Here is a 24,392-nt window from a genome sequence, read left to right as displayed (position 1 = left end):
AAATAAAAATGAAACAATATCAGATGTTTATTTGGACACACGTAATTCATTATCAAACACTGTGACCACGAAGTGAGACAAAGGGATGTCTGAGCAGCCGGACCGATGGGAGTTATTTGTGTTTCTTCTTCTTGAGACTTTCCTGAGGTTTTTGGATGGACTCCCCGCTGATCTCTGGTATGGTTGGCTGCCAGGACAGAGGATTCTTCCTGAACATGGGCCATGGAGGCAGCGTCAACTAGTCAGGGACCGAAGAAGAGGTTATAAAATGTGGGCTGGTAAAGAAGTGGTTACAACCACAAGACAGGCATCAATGTGCATAGCGGGTCAAATTGTACTAATCTATGGTGTGAACAGACTAGTGTACAATGGCAGAAGGTTCATTGCATCGTTCCTTCGCTCAGAAAAACAACTTACCACACAGGATATAACGAAGCCAGCCAAGACGATGTACACGGTCCACCCAAACTGTTCAATGATCAGACCATACACAAACCCAATCACCTGGAAAGAGATGTTTATCAGTACACCTGACACCAGGTGAAAACTCAGTGGTGTGGTGTGTTGTGTGGTTAGTTACCGCTGAGATGAGTATTATTCCTTGGAAAATCTGTTCAGCCAGTTTCTGGCCTTTATAATCCTGTAACACAAGAGACGTATAGCATGATGAAGGCAGCATCAAGAGCAACATCAGCACAGATGGAGGTTCTTTGGGTGGTGGGCAAAATAAATAGCTGTCCCTAACCTCAGTGACAGGTTAACCTAACATGAGCCATACTGGATGGTTAATACAACCCAACATGAGCCATACTGGATGGTTTTACAACCTAACATGAGCCATACTGGATGGTTAATACAACCCAACATGAGCCATACTGGATGGTTAATACAACCCAACATGAGCCATACTGGATGGTTTTACAACCTAACATGAGCCATACTGGATGGATGGTTAATACAACCTAACATGAGCCATACTGGATGGATGGTTAATACAACCCAACATGAGCCATACTGGATGGTTTTACAACCTAACATGAGCCATACTGGATGGTTAATACAACCCAACATGAGCCATACTGGATGGTTAATACAACCCAACATGAGCCATACTGGATGGTTAATACAACCTAACATGAGCCATACTGGATGGTTTTACAACCTAACATGAGCCATACTGGATGGTTAATACAACCCAACATGAGCCATACTGGATGGTTAATACAACCCAACATGAGCCATACTGGATGGTTTTACAACCTAACATGAGCCATACTGGATGGATGGTTAATACAACCTAACATGAGCCATACTGGATGGATGGTTAATACAACCCAACATGAGCCATACTGGATGGTTTTACAACCTAACATGAGCCATACTGGATGGTTAATACAACCCAACATGAGCCATACTGGATGGATGGTTAATACAACCTAACATGAGCCATACTGGATGGTTAATACAACCTAACACAGAGGAGCCATACTGGATGGTTAATACAACCTAACATGAGCCATACTGGATGGTTAATACAACCTAACACAGAGGAGCCATACTGGATGGTTAATACAACCTAACATGAGCCATACTGGATGGATGGTTAATACAACCCAACATGAGCCATACTGGATGGTTAATACAACCTAACATGAGCCTTACTGGATGGTTAATACAACCTAACATGAGCCTTACTGGATGGTTAATACAACCTAACATGAGCCTTACTGGATGGTTAATACAACCTAACATGAGCCATACTGGATGGTTAATACAACCTAACATGAGCCTTACTGGATGGTTAATACAACCTAACATGAACCATACTGGATGGTTAATACAACCTAACACAGAGGAGCCATACTGGATGGTTAATACAACCTAACATGAGCCTTACTGGATGGTTAATACAACCTAACATGAGCCATACTGGATGGTTAATACAACCCAACATGAGCCATACTGGATGGTTAATACAACCTAACATGAGCCTTACTGGATGGTTAATACAACCTAACATGAGCCATACTGGATGGTTAATACAACCTAACATGAGCCATACTGGATGGTTAATACAACCCAACATGAGCCATACTGGATGGTTAATACAACCTAACATGAGCCTTACTGGATGGTTAATACAACCTAACATGAGCCTTACTGGATGGTTAATACAACCTAACATGAGCCTTACTGGATGGTTAATACAACCTAACATGAGCCTTACTGGATGGTTAATACAACCTAACATGAGCCATACTGGATGGTTAATACAACCCAACATGAGCCATACTGGATGGTTAATACAACCTAACATGAACCATACTGGATGGTTAATACAACCTAACATGAACCATACTGGATGGTTAATACAACCTAACATGAGCCATACTGGATGGTTAATACAACCCAACATGAGCCTTACTGGATGGTTAATACAACCTAACATGAGCCATACTGGATGGATGGTTAATACAACCTAACATGAGCCTTACTGGATGGTTAATACAACCTAACATGAGCCATACTGGATGGTTAATACAACCCAACATGAGCCATACTGGATGGATGGTTAATACAACCCAACATGAACCATACTGGATGGTTAATACAACCTAACATGAGCCTTACTGGATGGTTAATACAACCCAACATGAGCCTTACTGGATGGTTAATACAACCCAACATGAGCCTTACTGGATGGTTAATACAACCTAACATGAGCCATACTGGATGGATGGTTAATACAACCTAACATGAGCCATACTGGATGGTTAATACAACCCAACATGAGCCATACTGGATGGTTAATACAACCCAACATGAGCCATACTGGATGGTTAATACAACCTAACATGAACCATACTGGATGGTTAATACAACCTAACATGAGCCATACTGGATGGTTAATACAACCTAACATGAGCCATACTGGATGGATGGTTAATACAACCCAACATGAGCCATACTGGATGGATGGTTAATACAACCCAACATGAGCCATACTGGATGGTTAATACAACCTAACATGAGCCATACTGGATGGTTAATACAACCTAACATGAGCCTTACTGGATGGTTAATACAACCCAACATGAGCCTTACTGGATGGTTAATACAACCTAACATGAGCCATACTGGATGGTTAATACAACCTAACATGAGCCTTACTGGAGCAGCTGTTATCAATGCAACGTTAGTTTAGGTTTAAGCTAAGTTAGCTGCCGTTAGCTTGTAGAAGAGTAAGTTAGCCGCCGTTAGCTTGTAGAAGAGTAAGTTAGCTGCCGTTAGCTTGTAGAAGAGTAAGTTAGCCGCCGTTAGCTTGTAGAAGAGTAAGTTAGCCGCCGTTAGCTTGTAGAAGAGTAAGTTAGCCGCTGTTAGCTTGTAGAAGAGTAAGTTAGCTGCCGTTAGCTTGTAGAAGAGCAGGGGTGGATATAACAGCTCCACTATCTTACCATGTGCGAGGGAATGGACTTGAATATCGACAACATAGTTTCTCTTCGGAGGGAACGAGCAGAAACGGAAAGAATTGGGTTGAAACGCTCGTCGGTCGACTTCCGGTTTCAAACGGAGACGTCGTGTTGTGAAGGACCTCCGATGAGGACTCGAGGTAGCTGCGCAGGGTCACACTTTTTTGGTAAATCTGGTTTCATGTAAGTGAAAATCTTTGCTCGTCGATATGCTTAGTGTCTTATTAGCTATCCTAGATTAAGCATGCGCTTATATTATAACGTTAGTCTTTACTGTAAACAGCAAGCAGACGGACCATTACAATCAGGCGAACGCGCGGGCAGCTTTTACTGTTGGTGTTGAGTTGGCAGTTTGGCTGCAGCGTCTTAACCGATTTATATTAGGAGTTAAAATGTCCTGTCGGATATCTTTTAGGAGTTAAAATGTCCTATCAGATATATATTAGGAGTTAACATGTCCTGTCGGATATATATTAGGAGTTAACATGTCCTGTCAGATATATATTAGGAGTTAACATGTCCTGTCGGATATATATTAGGAGTTAACATGTCCTGTCAGATATATATTAGGAGTTAACATGTCCTGTCGGATATCTTTTAGGAGTTAACATGTCCTGTCGGATATATATTAGGAGTTAAAATGTCCTGTCAGATATATATTAGGAGTTAACATGTCCTGTCGGATATCTTTTAGGAGTTAAAATGTCCTGTCGGATATCTTTTAGGAGTTAACATGTCCTGTCGGATATCTTTTAGGAGTTAAAATGTCCTATCAGATATATATTAGGAGTTAACATGTCCTGTCGGATATATATTAGGAGTTAACATGTCCTGTCAGATATATATTAGGAGTTAACATGTCCTGTCAGATATATATTAGGAGTTAAAATGTCCTGTCGGATATATATTAGGAGTTAAAATGTCCTGTCGGATATCTTTTAGGAGTTAAAATGTCCTGTCAGATATATATTAGGAGTTAACATGTCCTGTCAGATATATATTAGGAGTTAACATGTCCTGTCAGATATATATTAGGAGTTAACATGTCCTGTCAGATATCTTTTAGGAGTTAAAATGTCCTGTCAGATATTAGGAGTTAACATGTCCTGTCGGATATCTTTTAGGAGTTAACATGTCCTGTCAGATATATATTAGGAGTTAAAATGTCCAGTCGGATATCTTTTAGGAGTTAAAATGTCCTGTCGGATATATATTAGGAGTTAAAATGTCCTGTCGGATATCTTTTAGGAGTTAAAATGTCCTGTCAGATATATATTAGGAGTTAACATGTCCTGTCGGATATATATTAGGAGTTAAAATGTCCTATCAGATATATATTAGGAGTTAACATGTCCTGTCAGATATATATTAGGAGTTAAAATGTCCTGTCAGATATCTTTTATGAGTTAAAATGTCCTGTCAGATATATATTAGGAGTTAAAATGTCCTGTCAGATATATATTAGGAGTTAACATGTCCTGTCAGATATCTTTTAGGAGTTAAAATGTCCTGTCAGATATCTTTTATGAGTTAAAATGTCCTGTCAGATATATATTAGGAGTTAAAATGTCCTGTCAGATATATATTAGGAGTTAACATGTCCTGTCAGATATCTTTTAGGAGTTAAAATGTCCTGTCAGATATTAGGAGTTAACATGTCCTGTCGGATATCTTTTAGGAGTTAAAATGTCCTATCGGATATCTTTTAGGAGTTAACATGTCCTGTCAGATATATATTAGGAGTTAACATGTCCTGTCGGATATATATTAGGAGTTAAAATGTCCTGTCGGATATCTTTTAGGAGTTAAAATGTCCTGTCAGATATATATTAGGAGTTAACATGTCATGTCAGATATATATTAGGAGTTAACATGTCCTGTCAGATATATATTAGGAGTTAACATGTCCTGTCAGATATCTTTTAGGAGTTAAAATGTCCTGTCAGATATTAGGAGTTAACATGTCCTGTCGGATATCTTTTAGGAGTTAAAATGTCCTATCGGATATCTTTTAGGAGTTAACATGTCCTGTCAGATATATATTAGGAGTTAACATGTCCTGTCGGATATATATTAGGAGTTAAAATGTCCTGTCGGATATCTTTTAGGAGTTAAAATGTCCTGTCAGATATATATTAGGAGTTAACATGTCATGTCAGATATATATTAGGAGTTAACATGTCCTGTCGGATATATATTAGGAGTTAAAATGTCCTGTCAGATATCTTTTAGGAGTTAAAATGTCCTGTCGGATATATATTAGAAGTTAACATGTCCTGTCAGATATCTTTTAGGAGCCTTAATGTCCTATCAGATATCTTTTAGGAGTTAAAATGTCCTGTCAGATATCTTTTAGGAGCCTTAATGTCCTATCAGATATCTTTTAGGAGCTTCCCTCACCTCATTTGTAGATGTTTTTAATTTAAGCACATTATTAAAGCCACAAGGCGGGTTTATCTCAGTCTTCAGTAGCTAGCCAGCTAATGCATCTTGGGCTCAGATCTTTAACATTTGTAATGTTTTTATTTGTACTTTTATCAGGCTACTGGAGGAACGTATGAGGCCGTTGTCATGACACTGAGGAAAGGTAAAACAATAGTTCAATAGGAACTAGTAGACTCATGTTGAATATAATATACTAATGTTGAGGAACAATTGTCTTTCATTACCATTCAACATGCTCTATAGATGTGTTTGCTTTGTGCACGGCGGTCATGAAGGTCATGAAGGTCATGAACACTGTAAGAGTTCAGAGAATCTCGAGCTACCTTGTGCTTGGAAGAAGAAGCTCCGAAGCCAGAGATATATAATAATCATTATTTAATCATAACAAACAAGAGTCATCAGTATACATACATGGTCCAGGCCCGGACGCGCTCACATGGCTTCACTTCCACAGTCTCCTGACTTAGCCAACAGTTTCTGTCTGGCGTCACCACGTAAGAGACCAAATTCACGTCTCACAATTAGTTTTATTGGCAGTCCATTCGCTGAGCTAAGCTCCCATTGGTTAGTGGAGGTATTCATGTAAATACCTTTCAGAGACACAGCATGCTACGCTGACCAGCGAATAAGACATAAGGTTCACACCTGAGGGTTAGTTCCATTGGCCACTTCAAAGAATGCCTCAAATCAAATCAGGTTTTAATCGGCATCCCTTTAACTATTGTCTAAACAACAAAACATCCATTCATTCCCATGCATCATACAATTAATCATTACATTTGTCATTAACAAACAGAATAATAAAACAGTGATCCTCTCTTATGCTTCATAATACATTCCTCAGAATATTCCTCAAATTAATTATCATATCTTTCTTTATGTATTAATTTAAAACATAACCTCTCTTATCTACATGTGCAAGTGTATATAAAATCCACTACAACCTAACAACACCCAGTATGTTACTCACTGGTGGAGCTGAACACCCAGTATGTTACTCACTGGTGGAGCTGAACACCCAGTATGTTACTCACTGGTGGACTCTTCCTGTTAGTGGTGCTGCCGCTGTGGGCTCCTTCAGGGAGGACCTGTACAGACCCCCCGGAGCCCCGTCGCCCCCCATCGACCTGATGCGGCACGTCAGGCATCACGGTGAGTTCTGGTTCGTTTGAAAGAAAACTCAAATCAATGAGCTATTGGCTGTAGATGCAACATTTTAGATACGGAGAAGCTAATTGTAGTTAATGATGTATTGGTTATTGTGACACGTCCACGTATAGTATCCACAATACTGGCCACATGAGTATATACTCACGGCGTGAGCTGCGTACGTGTAACAAGCTTGTGTAGTGTTTTTAAACAGATGGTTCATATCAACGGATGACAGTGGCATCAATCTTCTCATGTAACTCTCTGGAAGATTGGGAATTAATGTACCTCCTAAAATATTGAACTAGTCATTTCACAGACGCTTTGTTGTAAAAGCATTGTGCCAGTTTAATTATATTAGAAATTCCAACTATTAAAGGTTAAACTATTTGAATGTTTTCCAGGCTCTACAGGTGCTGGAAGCCGCTCCTCCACTACAAACCCCGGGGGAGGACCTCCTCCGACGTGTGGGAGAAGTGGTTCATTCAGGACCCCTGTGAACACTTTTCTGTACCCAATGAGTCTTCTTACCTCACTTCTTTCCAGGAGCTCTGCCATGGAGCTGCCATGCATCATCTCAGATACCTGGCGACACACTGAGCTGAAGCCTGATGACGTCAGCAGGTCCGTTTACATGCAGCTCAATTCACTTTATCTGCATACTAGAGGATTTGACTGCACACAGCCCGTCATTACTTCATGGAAAAGTAGTTTTATGCTAAACATTTATATCCTTTAACAGTATTCCATTGTTATCGCCGTGCAGCAAAGTAACATTGCACATTTTATAACGCCTGTTTTTTAAAATGGCATTTTATGCAGACCACTAATCAAGCCACACTTCTACAGAAATCTGTTTACACCATCTTATGCGTTATAGAAAAGGTTTTATATTGCCTTGCAGGTGTAAATATTTTTCCTCTTGGCACATGAAGTAAGTTATCAAGTCTTGTTTTTGTAGATTATGCAATATTTCCTCGGTGTAAAATAAGGTGCAGTGAAACTGTAGCAACAGCATGAAACCACTTTTGGAAAAATATGACAAATTAAGGTTTTAGAGGATTTTATTACATTTATAGTATATCGTCTATATACAGTATTCTGCATGAACACAAAATGACCTCTGGACATTTAAAACCCAGTCGATATATACACACACCATAGATGAAGTCCATGTCTGGGAACAGAGTCCTAGACAAACTACTACATGAGGCTGAGGCATGTCGTCTAGGATCAGGTCTGGAAACTGTCCGTCTTCCAGATTCAAAGTTTAAAAGGGAACGAACGCAGACCCCGAAACCTTTCAAACGGGACTCTGAGCCATGAGGCGTTCAAGGCACCCGACACGGGTTCTTTACATCAGCATGTGCACGCTGATAAATGTGCGTCTGCACCAACTGCAGACAAAGCCAGCCGCGCTCATTTGAAGTCGGTGTTGAAGTCGTAGGCGTCAGCTTCTCCGCCAGCGGGGACGGACTGGAAGTGCACACGGCCCGTTGGTCCTGGAAGAGGAGACGTAAAAATAAGCTCTACGTGGTGCGTATTTTATTAATACAGATATTAAAAGGACATTACTTACTCTTGAGTGGCTGTGGTTCCTCTGGTTCTTGTGTTTCATTCGTCTCCTCAGCACTTTGCAACGGCTGCTGTAACAAAAGGAGACGTTTCAACTTGTCCAACAAACCTCAAACGCATCTTGATTCAAAGAGTTCCAGCAGCAGGATCAGAGTTGGATTAGAGTCTTCACATAAAATCGAGACTTGCGTTTTTTTGTCCTCATTTCCTGGAGACCAGCATGTGTAACAGTGAAGACTAAACCTTCCATCATTACCTCATTGTTCTGCTCCGCAGCAACAGGTTTCTCCTCAGAGTCGGCGACACTCAGCAGACCGGCCGTCGGGCCTTTCGAGATGAAGCCGATGCTGCTGGCCTGGCTTGGGAATTTAACGCCTAAAAAGCAAATGTTGTTTTCAGCCAAGAGTCTTAAGGGCCTCCGAGAGCCAATGTCGGTCGCATCAATATTTAGTGTTATTGTATTATTTACCTTTCAGAGTTTCCTCGTTGCCCGTTTTCAAAAGGTTCAGATCCCAGCCGCTCTGCACCGCCGTGTCTGCAGGGAGACCGGGGTTCTCCGGCGCCTTGCAGAGGTTCTCCGGCACCTTGCAGTGGTAGCTCACCGTGGCTCTGAGGAGACGGACTATTAGATCACTGCCTGCTTACTTCATGCAGTTACACCATGACTTCATTCTGGCACAGTGCGGGATCAGAGTTGGATTAGAAGTCTTCATAATGAGATCCAGACTTGCGTTTTGTGTCCTCATTTCCACACCGATGCCTCCAGCCGCCCTCTTTGTTTCATGCACTTACCCGGTCCAGTCAGCAAGGAACGATGCGGCAGCATGGGCCGTGTTCGGGACGCCACCCTTCTGCAGATAGCCACGCTTTTTGGCGAAAAGGGTGACAAACTCCAGAGAGTTTCTGAAGTCTGGGACATTATACTGAAGCATGATCTGAAATCATGAGAACACATGACCTGAAATTATTTTTAAAAATCACAAGGGAACAACCAAAGCCAAGGACTCCTGTCTTGTGATTGACTCCTACCTGGCTGTGGTCACACTGCTTCAGCAGAGTCCTGACTGCCTCCAGGACACTGCCTTGGCCCTCCTCCACCTGCAGGCTCCTCAGAGCCATGGAGGCAGGCGGGTTTGATGGCGACGCCACGACTCCTGGGCTGTCTATCAACTTCACGTTCTTCAAGATGTGAACCTCTTGCATGGACCTGATGGGGTGGAAACAGGGAACATTTGACTGTTGGATTAAACTACAAAAAATGGGGGCTTGAGAAGTGTTGATCTAAAAAAAAGTTTGAACACTAAGATAGTAATGCATTGAATATGTAATTCAGCTAAATATTCACTGAGAAATTATGGAATTGAGTTTTGATGTCACTCACTTTGTGATGCCTCTCTTGACGCCGGCATTGCATGCGAGGATCCCCTTCATACTGTTGATGAGACTACTTTTCCCCACATTGGGAAACCCTGAGGGTAAAGACAAGGCGGATCAAAAACGAGCATTCAGATGACACTTTTAAATTAAAGATATGAACACCAGAGAAACAAGGTGCCGTAGAACTCGGTGCTTGTGTCTTTATGCAACAACCGGCAGTGCTTACCAACTACGCCCACTTTGAGTGACGCTTCCGTCTGTGTGTTTGACGCCAAGCTAGCCAGAAGCTCCGTGAGACAACGGCTTCCAAAGCAGGCCGCCGCTCTGGATCGGTCCAGGACTTCATTGGAGGCCACGATCCTGCGCTTCCTGGCTCGCTGATGAAGACATTACCAGACAAGTGAACAACATTCTTTTTGTTTTGCATGTCAAGTGGCCGAAGCTGTGAATGACACAGCATGCACGCGGTGGAGAATATTTCACACATTTGTGATGTCAACAAACACTGCAGAGTGGCTCTGCGTGTGACAGAGCCACTTCATCGAGTGGTTTGTGTGTTGCTCTCGGAGGCTCTAACCAGTTAGAACAGCACAAGCTGCTCCACCTTCTCAGTCCTCCACATTGCACGTGTAGTCGTGTCAGATGCACCTCCTACCACGGTTTTGTCCACGATTTGTGTCGATGCTTTGAACGCCACGACTGGAAACTCCAGTTGTAAGCACTGTATCCACCGCTCCACGTTCTCCTTTGGTACCAGATCTACAACACAGAACATCACCATTTAGAGTCCAGACCGTTTGCATTCAGTAGGTTCCTGACGGGGTCGACGTGAAAGCGCCTCATGTCCACTTACCTATTTTGCTTAAAACCAGGATCAGTTTTTTGTTGCCTTCCCCCTGCAGCACCGCCTCCTCCAGCTGTGGACACCTGCATCCCAGTGGATCACGAGCATCAAGGACTTCTATTATTACATCTGAGGCATCAATTACCTGGAGAAGAAGAGCGGTCAGCCTACAGATGATCAGGTGACAGCATGTTCTACTGTAAAACACCGGCTGGGATAGTTACCTTATTTAATTCAGAGCAAAGGTAGTGTTGAGAGCTCTTGTCGGGGGCAGGCGGTTTCTCTGGCAGCTTTTCCACCACATCCTATGGAGACAAGACCCCAGACAACCAGTCAGTCAACAGTCCAGTAAGACCTCACTGAGCAGATTGTTTTTAGCCTCTCTTTTACCTGCCGAGCCTTCTTGGCCTTGGGTTCCTTCTCTTTACTTGCAGCCTCTTTTTTCCTCTTCTGGGCTCGCTCCTCTATCTTAGTTTGTCTTTTTTTCTCTTTTTCTCCTTCAATCTGAGAGGGAAACAATGAATTCAATGTTTACGACAGCTTCACCGGGACACTTCCGGTTTCTTGAGGCCGAGACGGCACCAACACGAGGCCCACCTGCAGCCGCCTCTGCTCCGCCTCCCGCAGGACCTCCTCTTTGAAGGGGGCGCTGCTGGGCACCCCGAGGTCCTTCTTCACGCGTTTGCTCGCTGGATTCTTCTTGGCCTCCTTCTTTAACTTTCTGTTGTGTTCCCGGACCTACAAACACACAAAAACATCACCCTTCTAGTAAAAGGAGTCGCAACGAGCTATAAGCTAGCAGGGAGCTATAAGCTAGCAGCGACGTTAGCACGAGGCTAAACGTCTTTAAAGTCACTTCTTACCTTTTTCTGTATTTTATAGCGTTTAGAACACGAGACCCGCTTACTCGCTTTCTTTAACTCTAAAGACAAAAGATAAAACTTAATTGTTAGCCAACAAACCGTTTTAAGTATGAAATGGGTTACAATCAAAATGGTGTTTGTTCGTGATTAAATGGGTTAAAATAAAAATGTCTGTTCGTGATTAAATAGTTTAAAATGTAAAAAGGCGTCTGTTCGTGATTAATAAATATATTAAGTGAACAATAAAGGCCTTAAAGGCGGTTTTAATGGCTCACATCGGCGCTTACTCACTCGGTCGCTTCATCGTGGAGCTGCAATGTGACTGCGCTGCTTCACACGTGGAGGAGTGCGCCACTTAAAGGCTCCGTCATTTCCGCTTCTGGTGGTGGTTTCGCCCAGTGACGAAGGTTCCGCCCCCTGTCGAGCTGGAGAGGTTTATACTGACTGGAGGATGAAGTATAATAAACTCATAGAGGTTTATACTGACTGGAGGATGAAGTATAATAAACTCATAGAGGTTTATACTGACTGAAGGATGAAGTATAATAAGCTCATAGAGGTTTATACTGACTGGAGGATGAAGTATAATAAACTCATAGAGGTTTATACTGACTGGAGGATGAAGTATAATAAACTCATAGAGGTTTATACTGACTGAAGGATGAAGTATAATAAGCTCATAGAGGTTTATACTGACTGAAGGATGAAGTATAATAAACTCATAGAGGTTTATACTGACTGAAGGATGAAGTATAATAAACTCATAGAGGTTTATACTGACTGGAGGATGAAGTATAATAAACTCATAGAGGTTTATACTGACTGGAGGATGAAGTATAATAAACTCATAGAGGTTTATACTGACTGGAGGATGAAGTATAATAAACTCATAGAGGTTTATACTGACTGAAGGATGAAGTATAATAAACTCATAGAGGTTTATACTGACTGGAGGATGAAGTATAATAAGCTCATAGAGGTTTATACTGACTGAAGGATGAAGTATAATAAGCTCATAGAGGTTTATACTGACTGGAGGATGAAGTATAATAAACTCATAGAGGTTTATACTGACTGGAGGATGAAGTATAATAAACTCATAGAGGTTTATACTGACTGAAGGATGAAGTATAATAAACTCATAGAGGTTTATACTGACTGGAGGATGAAGTATAATAAGCTCATAGAGGTTTATACTGACTGAAGGATGAAGTATAATAAGCTCATAGAGGTTTATACTGACTGGAGGATGAAGTATAATAAGCTCATAGAGGTTTATACTGACTGAAGGATGAAGTATAATAAACTCATAGAGGTTTATACTGACTGGAGGATGAAGTATAATAAACTCATAGAGGTTTATACTGACTGGAGGATGAAGTATAATAAGCTCATAGAGGTTTATACTGACTGAAGGATGAAGTATAATAAACTCATAGAGGTTTATACTGACTGGAGGATGAAGTATAATAAACTCATAGAGGTTTATACTGACTGGAGGATGAAGTATAATAAACTCATAGAGGTTTATACTGACTGGAGGATGAAGTATAATAAACTCATAGAGGTTTATACTGACTGGAGGATGAAGTATAATAAACTCATAGAGGTTTATACTGACTGGAGGATGAAGTATATTTATTGTGATAAATTGCTGAGGTGTGTGTTTATAAAGAGGGTCAAGACTCAAACCTGGAGAGAAGTGTACGAAGGTTTAAGACTCATTACCGGAAAGAAATGGTGAAGTGTCAGTTAGGGAGCGGATGTTTTCACAGTTAAGGTCTCCTGGTCATTGAGCAGTGTGTGTGTGTATGTATGTCTATGTGCATGTGTCTGTATGTCTGTGTGTGTGTGTGTGTATGTATGTCTATGTGCATGTGTCTGTATGTCTGTGTGTGTGTGTGTGTATGTATGTCTGTGTGTATGTGTGTGTCTGTATGTCTGTGTGTGTGTGTATGTATGTATGTGTGTATGTGTGTGTCTGTATGTCTGTGTGTGTGTGTATGTATGTCTGTGTGTATGTGTGTGTATGTATGTCTGTGTGTGTGTGTGTCTGTATGTCTGTGTGTGTGTGTATGTATGTCTGTGTGTGTGTGTGTCTGTGTGTATGTATGTCTGTGTGTGTGTGTGTGTGTGTGTATGTATGTCTGTGTATGTGTGTGTCTGTATGTATGTATGTCTGTGTGTATGTGTGTGTCTGTATGTATGTGTGTATGTGTGTGTATGTATGTCTGTGTGTATGTGTGTGTATGTATGTCTGTGTGTATGTGTGTGTATGTATGTCTGTGTGTATGTCTGTGTGTGTGTATGTATGTCTGTGTGTGTCTGTATGTCTGTGTGTGTGTATGTATGTATGTCTGTATGTGTGTGTCTGTGTGTGTATGTATGTCTGTGTGTATGTGTCTGTGTGTGTGTATGTCTGTGTGTGTGTCTGTGTGTGTGTGTATGTATGTATGTGTGTGTGTCTGTATATATGTATGTGCGTGTGTATGTTTGTGTATGTGTCTGTGTGTGTGTATCTGTGTGTGTCTGTGTGTGTATCTATCTGTGTGTGTATCTGTGCGTTGCTTTGAATACCGACTGATGTAATAACGTACTTCTTGTGTAAATCATCATAGACAGTAAGTAGAGTTGGAAACGTGTCCGACTGCAAACTGAACTAATGACAAATAAAGGAGTCATAACTCCCTATATAAAAACATTTGTACAGATTGAGCTTCTGGTGGAATAAAGGGAACATTTGTAAATATTTAACAATAATCTCTCCTTAGCAAAGAATGGAATAAGACTGAAATATTGGAGTAACGCTTTGCAAATGTTCACTTAAACCTGTGAAATCACTCATGAAACAAGTGTGTGATTAGAGGGCGTAGATTATATAATTATTGGGTAAAATAAAACACAAAAGTTGTTTAAGCTACAGCCTTTGAGCAGCGTTGTAATCTAGAACAATTAACCCAGCTGAATATTGGGGAGACGTCGTCTGTACAAGTTTACCATCACAAGCAGATTAGTCAACGGGCCCCTGGACACTGAAGGCCCGCCCCCTTTCCTACAGAGCCAGAGATGCAGCGTTTAAGCCATTTGTGTTGCTTTAAACATTTTCCATTTATTTTTTAAATGCATCTTAACACAAGATACCAAACAGTCAGCATTATGCAGACATGCTGGGCATTTACCACGAAGAGGAATTCAAGACACAAAACAAGATGTAAAATTATTTATTTATTCAAAAACACCAGACATCCATCCCAGGACTGCGCCCATCTGGAAGAAGAAAGAACGTTAGAAACCATATTTAAGTTCCTTGAACAGCAAGACGTAAGGAAGCACTCACCTGCTACGGTCCCTCACGGGGCCTGATCCTCTTCCAACTGGCCCCGGACGGACACTCAGGACCTGTAAGATGCAGAGGGCCGTTGGGGGGCCACGTAGGCCTGATGCTGCAGGGCCGCCACGTAGGGCCGCCGGTGAGGAGGTGCAAGGGGCTGCTGAGGGGCCACGTAGACCTGATGTTGCAGGGCAAGGGGCTGCTGGGGCATCACAGAGGCCTGATGCAGAGGAGCAAGGGGCCGCTGGGAGGCCACGTAGGGCCGTCGGTGAGGAGGTGCAAGGAGACGCTGAGGGGCCACGTAGACCTGATGTTGCAGGGCAAGGGGCTGCTGGGGCACCACGGAGGCCTGATGCAGAGGAGCAAGGGGACGCCGGTGAGGAGGTGCAAGGGGACGCTGGGGTGCGGCATAGACCTGATGCAGAGGAGGTGCAAGGGGACGCTGGGGGGCCACGTAGGTCTGCTGCGGCTCCCTGACACTCACTACCTTCTGGTCAGCAGGTTCCTTCAGCCGTCTGATAGCGAAGCCACCGAAGCGCTGAGGGATGTTGTGGGTTGTGGACGGAGCGAACCCCTGACCAGAGGTCCCCGTACTGCTGGTCTTGGAGGAAGGGGGGTCACGGACATTCACAGGAACCCGTTTGCTTGTGTACGGGTTCACAGCCAGAGTCTGGCTGGAGTCGGGTCTAGGTCTATAGCCTACAGAACTACGACGTGAAGACACCCTTCTAGCAGCGGCACTGGCTGAGGTCTTGGTCCGAACTGGGATTCTTCGTGACGCACCGGCTCCCGACGGGCTGGAAGACTCCGTAGAATAACCTTCCCTCCCAGAGGAGGCTGGCGTTTCAGAAACAGCTGAAGACTTGAAGCTTTCTCTAGGCTTCTGAAGAGATGCAGAACTGCTGGACCGATACGGGCTAGTACCTGGTGAACCCTGCTGACCGGGTCCAGGTCTCTTCTTGCTAATCGGTGTTCGATTGTACTTGCTGAGAGAACTGCCACCAGCAATAGAACCAGAGAAGGCAAACGGCTGCTTTTTGGGCATCTTCTGCACGTGTGCCTCATTCAACTTGGTCGGTGGCCAATCAGGCTTTGACTCAGAGCCGCTCGGAGCCAACTTGCCTGAAGCAAAGCCCCTTTGAGCCGGCCGTGAAGCGGTTTGTGTGTAGCGGCTACTGGGAAACCTCTGGCTATGACCACTGCTAACTTCAGGGTTTGTGTTGAAGCCACTGCTCTGGGCGAAGCCAGGAGAACCAGAGGCCTGTCCGGGTCGATTCTGGGGATAGCTGCCAGCTAGCCCACCCCTCTGCTGCGAGAAGCCAACATATGTGTTGCCGCTCTGTCCCCGAGCTGCAAGAGGAACAAGAGTATAAATCTACAGCTAGTAAATCACACCGATACGAGTGACATGAGTGTGGTGCTCACCTTGTGTAGCCCACAGACAACGCACATGCTCTGCCTGAACTAAACAAATCAGCAAGATCCTGCAGACAAATAAAGAAATCCAGTCAGAAACAGTACAGAAGCTTAAAAAACAAACACTGAAAATAGCTGCAAAAGAAACTCACCCCAAAGGAACTCCACAAGCCATCTCTGTGTTCAACGCTGCTCTGTGAGTGTGCAGCAGCACGGGAGCATTTAATGCAACCTGCAGCCAATCACTGCTGAATGCTCCTGAAGCACCTGAGAGTCAATCAACCAGTCAACCAACCGATCAATCAATCAACCAATCCAGGAAGCTGCAGCGCCACAGAGGTCCACACTGGACACCTTATTAGGACTTTTTTCCAGACCCCATCAGAAAGAAATTTAATTGAATATACTTTATTTAAAACTTTCAAAGCTGTTTTTCAACAGCCATAAAAAGTCATAGTTAGTTCCCCTCGTACACCTTTTGTCCTCTGGGGTCTGGGTTGGATGTTATTTAAAGTATATTGAATACATTGCAATTTAATCCTGTTTCACAACTTCAGTCTCACTACAAACCATTACTTCCCATCTTTTTGGACTTTAGGGCCAATGGGCTGTGCTTACATAAAAGTATACCCTGTGTTTTTAGTGAAAATGGAATTAAACAATTAATTATGTTGACTTTATATTATTATTATAAAGTCACCATTGACTTTATTTGACTTATTACAGATTGGTATATGTCAAAGTTTAGTGAGGATGCTGTTTGAATCATTTTTCTGTCTATTGGCAGCATGTAATCCCACTTTACGGTGTCAAAATGGACCCCATCTTGACTGTTATTTAAAGAATATAAAGTGGATATTTCACCCAATTCTGTTACACCTTAATAACAACTTCCTTCAAACACAATAACACCATTTATTTAAGGCTAATAAGACATCATGTACATGCACTTTTACCTTGTTTTTGAGTAAAAAATAAATAATCATGTAAATGAAGTGAACCTGAACACATCATAATGTAACTGGTGGGAACCTGAATGCATCTTCATGTAACTAAAGTGAACCTGAACGCATCATCATGTAACTGAAGTGAATCTGAATGCATCATCATGTAACTGAAGTGAATCTGAACACATCATCATGTAACTGAAGTGAACCTGAATGCATCTTCATGTAACTAAAGTGAACCTGAACTCATCATAATGTAACTGGTGGGAACCTGAATGCATCATCATGTAACTGAAGTGAACCTGAACGCATCATCATGTAACTGAAGTGAACATGAACGCATCATAATGTAACTGAAGTGAACCTGAATGCATCATCATGTAACTGAAGTGAACCTGAATGCATCATAATGTAACTGAAGTGAACCTGAATGCATCATCATGTAACTGAAGTGAATCTGAATGCATCATCATGTAACTGAAGTGAACCTGAACACATCATCGTGTAACTGAAGTGAACCTGAACACATCATCATGTAACTGAAGTGAACATGAACGCATCATAATGTAACTGAAGTGAACCTATAAGCATCATCATGTAACTGAAGTGAACCTGAACACATCATCGTGTAACTGAAGTGAACCTGAACACATCATCATGTAACTGAAGTGAACATGAACGCATCATAATGTAACTGAAGTGAACCTGAATGCATCATCATGTAACTGAAGTGAACCTGAATGCATCTTCATGTAACTAAAGTGAACCTGAACGCATCATAATGTAATTGAAGTGAACCTGAACACATCATGTAACTGAAGTGAACCTGAATGCATCATAATGTAACCGAAGTGAACGTGAACACATCATCATGTAACTGAAGTGAACCTGAATGCATCATCATGTAACTGAAGTGAACCTGAACACATCATCATGTAACTGAAGTGAACCTGAATGCATCTTCATGTAACTAAAGTGAACCTGAACGCATCATAATGTAATTGAAGTAAACCTGAACGCATCATAATGTGACTGAAGTGAACCTGAATGCATCATAATGTAACCGAAGTGAACCTGAACACATCATCATGTAACTGAAGTGAACCTGAATGCATCATAATGTAACTGAAGTGAACATGAACGCATCATAATGTAACTGAAGTGAACATGAACGCATCATAATGTAACTGGTGGGAACCTGAACGCATCATCATGTAACTGAAGTGAACATGAACGCATCATAATGTAACTGAAGTGAACCTGAATGCATCATCATGTAACTGAAGTGAACCTGAATGCATCATAATGTAACTGAAGTGAACATGAACGCATCATAATGTAACTGAAGTGAACATGAACGCATCATAATGTAACTGGTGGGAACCTGAACGCATCATCATGTAACTGAAGTGAACATGAACGCATCATAATGTAACTGAAGTGAACCTGAATGCATCATCATGTAACTGAAGTGAACCTGAATGCATCATAATGTAACTGAAGTGAACCTGAATGCATCATCATGTAACTGAAGTGAACCTGAACACATCATCGTGTAACTGAAGTGAACCTGAACACATCATCATGTAACTGAAGTGAACATGAACACATCATAATGTAACTGAAGTGAACCTGAATGCATCATCATGTAACTGAAGTGAACCTGAACACATCATTGTGTAACTGAAGTGAACCTGAACACATCATCATGTAACTGAAGTGAACATGAACGCATCATAATGTAACTGAAGTGAACCTGAATGCATCTTCATGTAACTAAAGTGAACCTGAACGCATCATAATGTAATTGAAGTGAACCTGAACACATCATGTAACTGAAGTGAACCTGAATGCATCATAATGTAACCGAAGTGAACCTGAACACATCATCATGTAACTGAAGTGAACCTGAATGCATCATCATGTAACTGAAGTGAACCTGAACACATCATCATGTAACTGAAGTGAACCTGAACACATCATCATGTAACTGAAGTGAACATGAACGCATCATAATGTAACTGAAGTGAACCTGAATGCATCATAATGTAACTGAAGTGAACCTGAATGCATCATCATGTAACTGAAGTGAACCTGAATGCATCATCATGCAGTATTAGAACAAGAACAAGAAGCAGGAGAATAAGAAGAAGAATAAACAGAAGAAGAAGAAGAAGCAGAAGAACAAAAAGAAGCAGGAGTAAGAAAACATGAAGAAGAAGAAAATATAAAAAAAGAAGAAGCAGAAGAACAAGGACCAGAAACAGAACAACAAAAAGGAAAAACAAAACAAAAAAACAATAAGTAAAAAAAGAAAAGTTAAAGAAGCAGAACAAGAACTAGCAGAAAAAGAAGAATAACAACAACAACAAAAAAGTTGAAGAAACAGAAGAACAAAAAGAAGAAAAAAAGAACAGTAAAAGAAGCAAAAGAACAAAAAGAAGCTGAAGCAGAAGAAGAAGACGGAACTCCGGGTCACGTGACAGGGTCGCGCATCGTTTTGGTCCATTTTGGATGGTAGCGAGAGCTGTGCAGCCCAAGAAAATGACCAAACTGCAGTTCCTGAACGTATTTCTGACTGAGCGGCTCATGCTCGCTGCGCAGGAGATCTACAAGTCTGTGGAGGACACGATCCTGGAGTACCAGGAGGAGATCGCGATCCGGGAGCGGGAGAACGACCACTTGAGACGCAGGCTGCGGGACGCTGGGATGGAGACATGGCCAGGTTAGCTCCGCTGTGGGGGGTTCAGGGGCTGTGGGGTTCAGGGAGGACCGCGGGCAGAAACAAAGTGCCACAACACAACACACGGTGTCGCGGGGACCTCACCTTCAAACCAGGTGCTTTCAGCCGCCAGCGAGCTCGTGGACTGGAGCTGCTGCTGCCGAGGAGCGGCTAGCTAGCAACCTTTGTTCGTTAGCCGAGCAGCTAGCTTAGCCGGCTAGCTCACCGCTCTGTCCGGACCCTGTGTGCGCTTCTATCGTAGTGGTGGACTAATAATAACACACCGTGTGGGTGCTATTATGGATAATAGGTAATGCTAACGGTGCTATTAAGTATTATGTATTATAAGTAATGCTACATGTGTTATTATGTAGTATTAGTAATGCTAAACGTGCTATTGTGTACGATAAGTAATGCCAAAGGTGCTATTATGTATTATGAGTATGATAAGTAATGCTATTGTGGATAATAGGTAATGCTAAAAGTGCTATTGTGGATAATAGGTAATGCTAAAAGTGCTATTGTGGATAATAGGTAACGCTAAAGGTGCTATTATGTATGACAAGTAATGCTAAATGTGTTATTATGTGTTATAAGTAATGCTAAAGGTGCTATTATGTATGACAAGTAATGCTAAATGTGTTATTATGTGTTATAAGTAATGCTAAATGTGTTATTATGTATTATTAGTAATGCTAAACGTGCTATTGTGTTCGATAATTAATGCCAAAGGTGCTATTATGGATAATAGGTCATGCTAACGGTGCTATTAAGTATTATGTATTATAAGTAATGCTAAATGTGTTATTATGTAGTATTAGTAATGCTAAACGTGCTATTGTGTACGATAAGTAATGCCAAAGGTGCTATTATGTATTATGAGTATGATAAGTAATGCTATTGTGGATAATAGGTAATGCTAAAGATGCTATTATGTATGACAAGTAATGCTAAATGTGTTATTATGTGTTATAAGTAATGCTAAATGTGTTATTATGTATTATTAGTAATGCTAAACGTGCTATTGTGTTCGATAAGTAATGCCAAAGGTGCTATTATGGATAATAGGTCATGCTAACGGTGCTATTAAGTATTATGAATATGATAAGTAATGCTAAATGTGTTATTATGTATTATTAGTAATGCTAAACGTGCTATTGTGTTCGATAAGTAATGCCAAAGGTGCTATTATGTATGATAAGTAATGCTAAAGGTGCTATTATGGATAATAGGTAATGCTAACGGTGCTATTAAGTATTATGTATTATAAGTAATGCTAAATGTGTTATTATGTAGTATTAGTAATGCTAAACGTGCTATTGTGTTCGATAAGTAATGCCAAAGGTGCTATTATGTATTATGAGTATGATAAGTAATGCTATTGTGGATAATAGGTAATGCTAAAGATGCTATTATGTATGACAAGTAATGCTAAATGTGTTATTATGTGTTATAAGTAATGCTAAAGGTGCTATTATGTATTATAAATAATGCAATAGGTGCTATTAAGAATTATGAGTATAAGTAGTGCTATTGTGTATGATGGGTAATACTAAAGGTGCAATCATGTATGATAAGTAATGCTAAAGGTGCTATTATGTGTTATGAGTAGCATTACGATGTGCTCTTATGGCCTCTTCCTTAAATGCTCAGCATGATAGATACTTTCCAGAAGCAGTAGCTGGTTCACCTTCCTCTGAAAGTATCAACAAACACAACAATCACAGTGCACTCTTATGTTTACAGCAATGAAGTATATGTTTTCATCTGACCTCTTCCTCTTGTTATGTTGGCAGATCGGCCGTCCATGCCGCTGTTGGACGAGGAGGATGGTGAGCACCCACGGCGTGAGTGGAGTCCCAGCATGGGGCATGAAGAGCGCATCCCTCTTCAGATTAAGGATAAAAGAGATCTCCGGGCCAGCCAAGGAGAGGAGCAGCTTCGTGGTCATGGCTCTTGCACCACACCAGAGAACTTGTTCCCTCCCCCGCGTGTTGTTAGTGAGTATCCTCAGGAGGGCCCCCACACATCCACCCTCCCTCAGAGTCAAGGTGTGGAGAACAGGGAGAGAGATCCTGCTCCTCGAGGCTCATCGCGGCATGTAAAGGTCGAGAGCGGAGGAGCCCACAGAGGCTCGACTTCTTCCAACAGCGGCGCCCAGCCACTCGCACCAGTCAACCCAAACTGTTCAAATGAGAACAACATTGACATTATCGGGGGGGAGAATGGAGGACAGATGGGTGGTGTGAAGGGAAATGGAAGTGGAGCCAACAGAGGACAGGCCTCTCAAATGCGCAACCAAGGAGCCAATGCGGTGGACTGCCCTCATCAAAAATCCCCCCAACAAGGCCACATGTCTTCTTTTTGCTGCAAGGTTTGCGGCGAGGCGTTTAGTCACGTCGGCCACCTGCACGTGCACGTACAAGTGCACACTCGAGAAAAACCGTATCGCTGTGGTGTCTGTGGGAAATGCTGCAGCTCCTCTGGCAGACTCCAGGAGCACCAGCGTAGCCACACGGGAGAAAAACCCTTTCGTTGTCAGATCTGTGGGAAGGGCTTCACGCAGATGGCTCACTTGAAGGTGCACATGAGGATCCACACGGGGGAGAAGCCGTACAGTTGCCCCGTGTGTGGCAAATGCTTCAGCCGTTCTGACAAAATCAAAAGGCATCTCCAGACCCATAGCCGCGAGGGAACATACTTTTCACAGCAATGATGCAAGTGTTTTGTCAAACAACCAGTTTGTGAATCATATTGATGAGCGACGTTTCCTACAAACAGCTACAATCGCTGCCATTAAAACAAGGCGTTTACTGTCCAAGAACTCGAGATTCTGCAGCTCTTGGAGAACACTGCTCCACGCCACAGTCCCTCAATATCATTTGTATTAGCCAGTTTAGTATGTCATTTACTTAATTTTGTACTTGTCACTGAGTATTACATCTCGAAGACACAATTTGTGTTATTAGCTAGCTTTTATGAATTATGTAGTCCTATAATTAGCATGACGAAGTCTTCCACACATGCCTTGAAGCTGAATTGAGAAATGCAACAATGTGCAACATGGTCACGGCTTATCAACGAGTCGCCTCATATCCATAAGTTTACACTTGAGTTTAAAATCGGCATACTTGGCATCTATCTCGTAATCGTTATTTTGCGACCTAAGATTAAGAGTCTTCTCAATTAAACTTGAGAATCGACGGCCTGACAACTGACGCCTGCGTGGCATCAACCAGTAACACTGCCACAATTCTTTTTCAATATTTTATGAAGCAATTAAACAATGACACAAGATTGAGGCTTCCAAACAGCCGCCGAAATGTGCCCGTCAACTGTCAGCGTGACTGACTTACAAGGAGAAGTCTGAGCTGGTCTTTATCTGAACTTCCTGTCACATCGTAGCAGAGCTGAATACTGCCGTGTGCTGCACCTCACACCTAAGAAATTCATTCAGAAGTCCATTGAAATATGAATCCATCTGTTGTGAGACTGCTCCACTAACGTGCTATTCTGTCAAATACCACTGGTCTCAATCTACCGTTCATTTAGGAGTTGTGTGGTGTTTTCCTTTCAACGACGTGCACTAAACGGGCCCTACAGTATTAGCTGGATCTATCTGTGGTTCTTCAGGGGTCTGCACACATCTACGTTCACCTGTGTTTCCACCACTGTCCTTCACATGTCTGTCATGGAGTCATCGGGGGCAGCGGACCCTGCAGTCACCGTTCTCCTCTCAGGACTAATGCTGCATTCATGACACGAGGGCGGAGCCTAAGTACGTCTGACTGGAGAAAGGTTGCAAGCAGTCAGGAACTCAGGGTTGGTGGGTTTTCTCCTGGAATCTGTCCCTGCTTGTTGCAGACATTAACATTAACGGTTCAAAACAGAAAGAACAATCTGAACCTGCTGCAAGAAGAAGAACTAAATACAATACGACACCTGGAGTGGTGAGCCGTCCATGCGTGATGAATGACAGCTCGCCGTCAGCTGACCAGCAGCCCGTCACTCTTCTCCGGGACACTTTGCGCACCTGCGCACACACAGTGTTGTATCATTGCATATTAAATGTTATTTTTTAATAAAGTAGAAATTGAGTTTCCATTGTCTGGTATTGTTACTTGTAGCAGTAACGATCTGTTGTGAGTCGTGACACTTTTAATAATCATATAATCACCCAAAGGGAAAAGCACAGCTGCCAAAACAATACAGTTGTCTTCTGTTATTGTGCATGCTGGCTGACGGGATGCGTG

The 24,392-nt window shown here is 42.2% G+C and overlaps 4 protein-coding genes, 1 long non-coding RNA gene and 1 other non-coding gene across 7 annotated transcripts; 2 read left to right on the top strand and 4 right to left on the bottom strand.

Moving 5' to 3' along the window:
* Positions 1 to 3: 3 nt before the first annotated feature.
* On the bottom strand, positions 4 to 3,594 carry spcs1 (signal peptidase complex subunit 1). Its single transcript, XM_034532676.1, has 4 exons — positions 3,456 to 3,594; positions 581 to 640; positions 418 to 504; positions 4 to 238 (listed from the first exon to the last, which is right to left on the bottom strand). Exons 1-4 carry the CDS (start codon positions 3,489 to 3,491, stop codon positions 113 to 115), a joined length of 309 nt encoding a protein of 102 aa, XP_034388567.1. The 5' UTR covers positions 3,492 to 3,594; the 3' UTR covers positions 4 to 112.
* LOC117730735 lies at positions 3,529 to 8,572 on the top strand. Its single transcript, XR_004609482.1, has 4 exons — positions 3,529 to 3,653; positions 6,012 to 6,057; positions 6,970 to 7,067; positions 7,469 to 8,572. It is a non-coding gene; the product is annotated as an uncharacterized LOC117730735 (long non-coding RNA).
* On the bottom strand, positions 8,111 to 12,074 carry gnl3 (guanine nucleotide binding protein-like 3 (nucleolar)). 2 transcript variants are annotated; one of them, XM_034532649.1, is made up of 15 exons: positions 12,015 to 12,074; positions 11,724 to 11,782; positions 11,458 to 11,598; positions 11,251 to 11,364; positions 11,085 to 11,165; positions 10,870 to 11,005; positions 10,672 to 10,775; positions 10,243 to 10,393; positions 10,021 to 10,108; positions 9,669 to 9,846; positions 9,432 to 9,574; positions 9,109 to 9,248; positions 8,896 to 9,014; positions 8,644 to 8,710; positions 8,111 to 8,566 (listed from the first exon to the last, which is right to left on the bottom strand). In XM_034532649.1, exons 1-15 carry the CDS (start codon positions 12,025 to 12,027, stop codon positions 8,484 to 8,486), a joined length of 1,617 nt encoding a protein of 538 aa, XP_034388540.1. In that variant the 5' UTR covers positions 12,028 to 12,074; the 3' UTR covers positions 8,111 to 8,483. The 2 variants fall into 2 exon arrangements, with proteins under 2 accessions (XP_034388540.1, XP_034388541.1); XM_034532650.1 differs by having other exon boundaries at positions 8,644 to 8,707.
* LOC117731542 lies at positions 10,506 to 10,635 on the bottom strand. The gene has a single exon (XR_004609551.1). It is a non-coding gene; the product is annotated as a small nucleolar RNA SNORA47 (small nucleolar RNA).
* A 2,861-nt stretch (positions 12,075 to 14,935) lies between the features above and the next one.
* LOC117730717 (zonadhesin-like) lies at positions 14,936 to 16,653 on the bottom strand. Its single transcript, XM_034532654.1, has 4 exons — positions 16,623 to 16,653; positions 16,480 to 16,538; positions 15,061 to 16,404; positions 14,936 to 14,990 (listed from the first exon to the last, which is right to left on the bottom strand). Exons 1-3 carry the CDS (start codon positions 16,643 to 16,645, stop codon positions 15,116 to 15,118), a joined length of 1,371 nt encoding a protein of 456 aa, XP_034388545.1. The 5' UTR covers positions 16,646 to 16,653; the 3' UTR covers positions 14,936 to 14,990; positions 15,061 to 15,115.
* Positions 16,654 to 19,839: 3,186 nt separating this feature from the next.
* LOC117730719 (zinc finger and SCAN domain-containing protein 22-like) lies at positions 19,840 to 24,241 on the top strand. Its single transcript, XM_034532657.1, has 2 exons — positions 19,840 to 20,142; positions 21,936 to 24,241. Exons 1-2 carry the CDS (start codon positions 19,932 to 19,934, stop codon positions 22,853 to 22,855), a joined length of 1,131 nt encoding a protein of 376 aa, XP_034388548.1. The 5' UTR covers positions 19,840 to 19,931; the 3' UTR covers positions 22,856 to 24,241.
* The last annotated feature ends 151 nt before the right edge of the window (positions 24,242 to 24,392 follow it).

This window comes from Cyclopterus lumpus, chromosome 5 (assembly GCF_009769545.1).
Source record: "Cyclopterus lumpus isolate fCycLum1 chromosome 5, fCycLum1.pri, whole genome shotgun sequence".
Classification (NCBI taxonomy): domain Eukaryota; kingdom Metazoa; phylum Chordata; class Actinopteri; order Perciformes; family Cyclopteridae; genus Cyclopterus; species Cyclopterus lumpus.
This window is presented reverse-complemented; position numbering and strand designations above follow the sequence as displayed.

Bases quoted from the DNA above. Each gene is read 5' to 3' on its own strand.
- spcs1 (XM_034532676.1), bottom strand. From the start codon at position 3,491: ATGTTGTCGATATTCAAGTCCATTCCCTCGCACATG. The intron at 641-3,455 runs GTAAGATAGTGG...CTTGTGTTACAG, and splicing joins AGTCCATTCCCTCGCACATG to GATTATAAAGGCCAGAAACT. The intron at 505-580 runs GTAACTAACCAC...ATCTCTTTCCAG, and splicing joins GAATAATACTCATCTCAGCG to GTGATTGGGTTTGTGTATGG.
- gnl3 (XM_034532649.1), bottom strand. The intron at 11,599-11,723 runs GTAAGAAGTGAC...GTGTGTTTGTAG, and splicing joins GCTATAAAATACAGAAAAAG to GTCCGGGAACACAACAGAAA. The intron at 11,365-11,457 runs GTGGGCCTCGTG...TTTCCCTCTCAG, and splicing joins CGGAGCAGAGGCGGCTGCAG to ATTGAAGGAGAAAAAGAGAA.
- LOC117730717 (XM_034532654.1), bottom strand. From the start codon at position 16,645: ATGGCTTGTGGAGTTCCTTTGGG. The intron at 16,539-16,622 runs GTGAGTTTCTTT...ATTTGTCTGCAG, and splicing joins GCTTGTGGAGTTCCTTTGGG to GATCTTGCTGATTTGTTTAG. The intron at 16,405-16,479 runs GTGAGCACCACA...TTCCTCTTGCAG, and splicing joins TTGTCTGTGGGCTACACAAG to CTCGGGGACAGAGCGGCAAC.
- LOC117730719 (XM_034532657.1), top strand. From the start codon at position 19,932: ATGGTAGCGAGAGCTGTGCAGCCCAAGAAAATGACCAAACTGCAGTTC. The intron at 20,143-21,935 runs GTTAGCTCCGCT...TTATGTTGGCAG, and splicing joins TGGGATGGAGACATGGCCAG to ATCGGCCGTCCATGCCGCTG.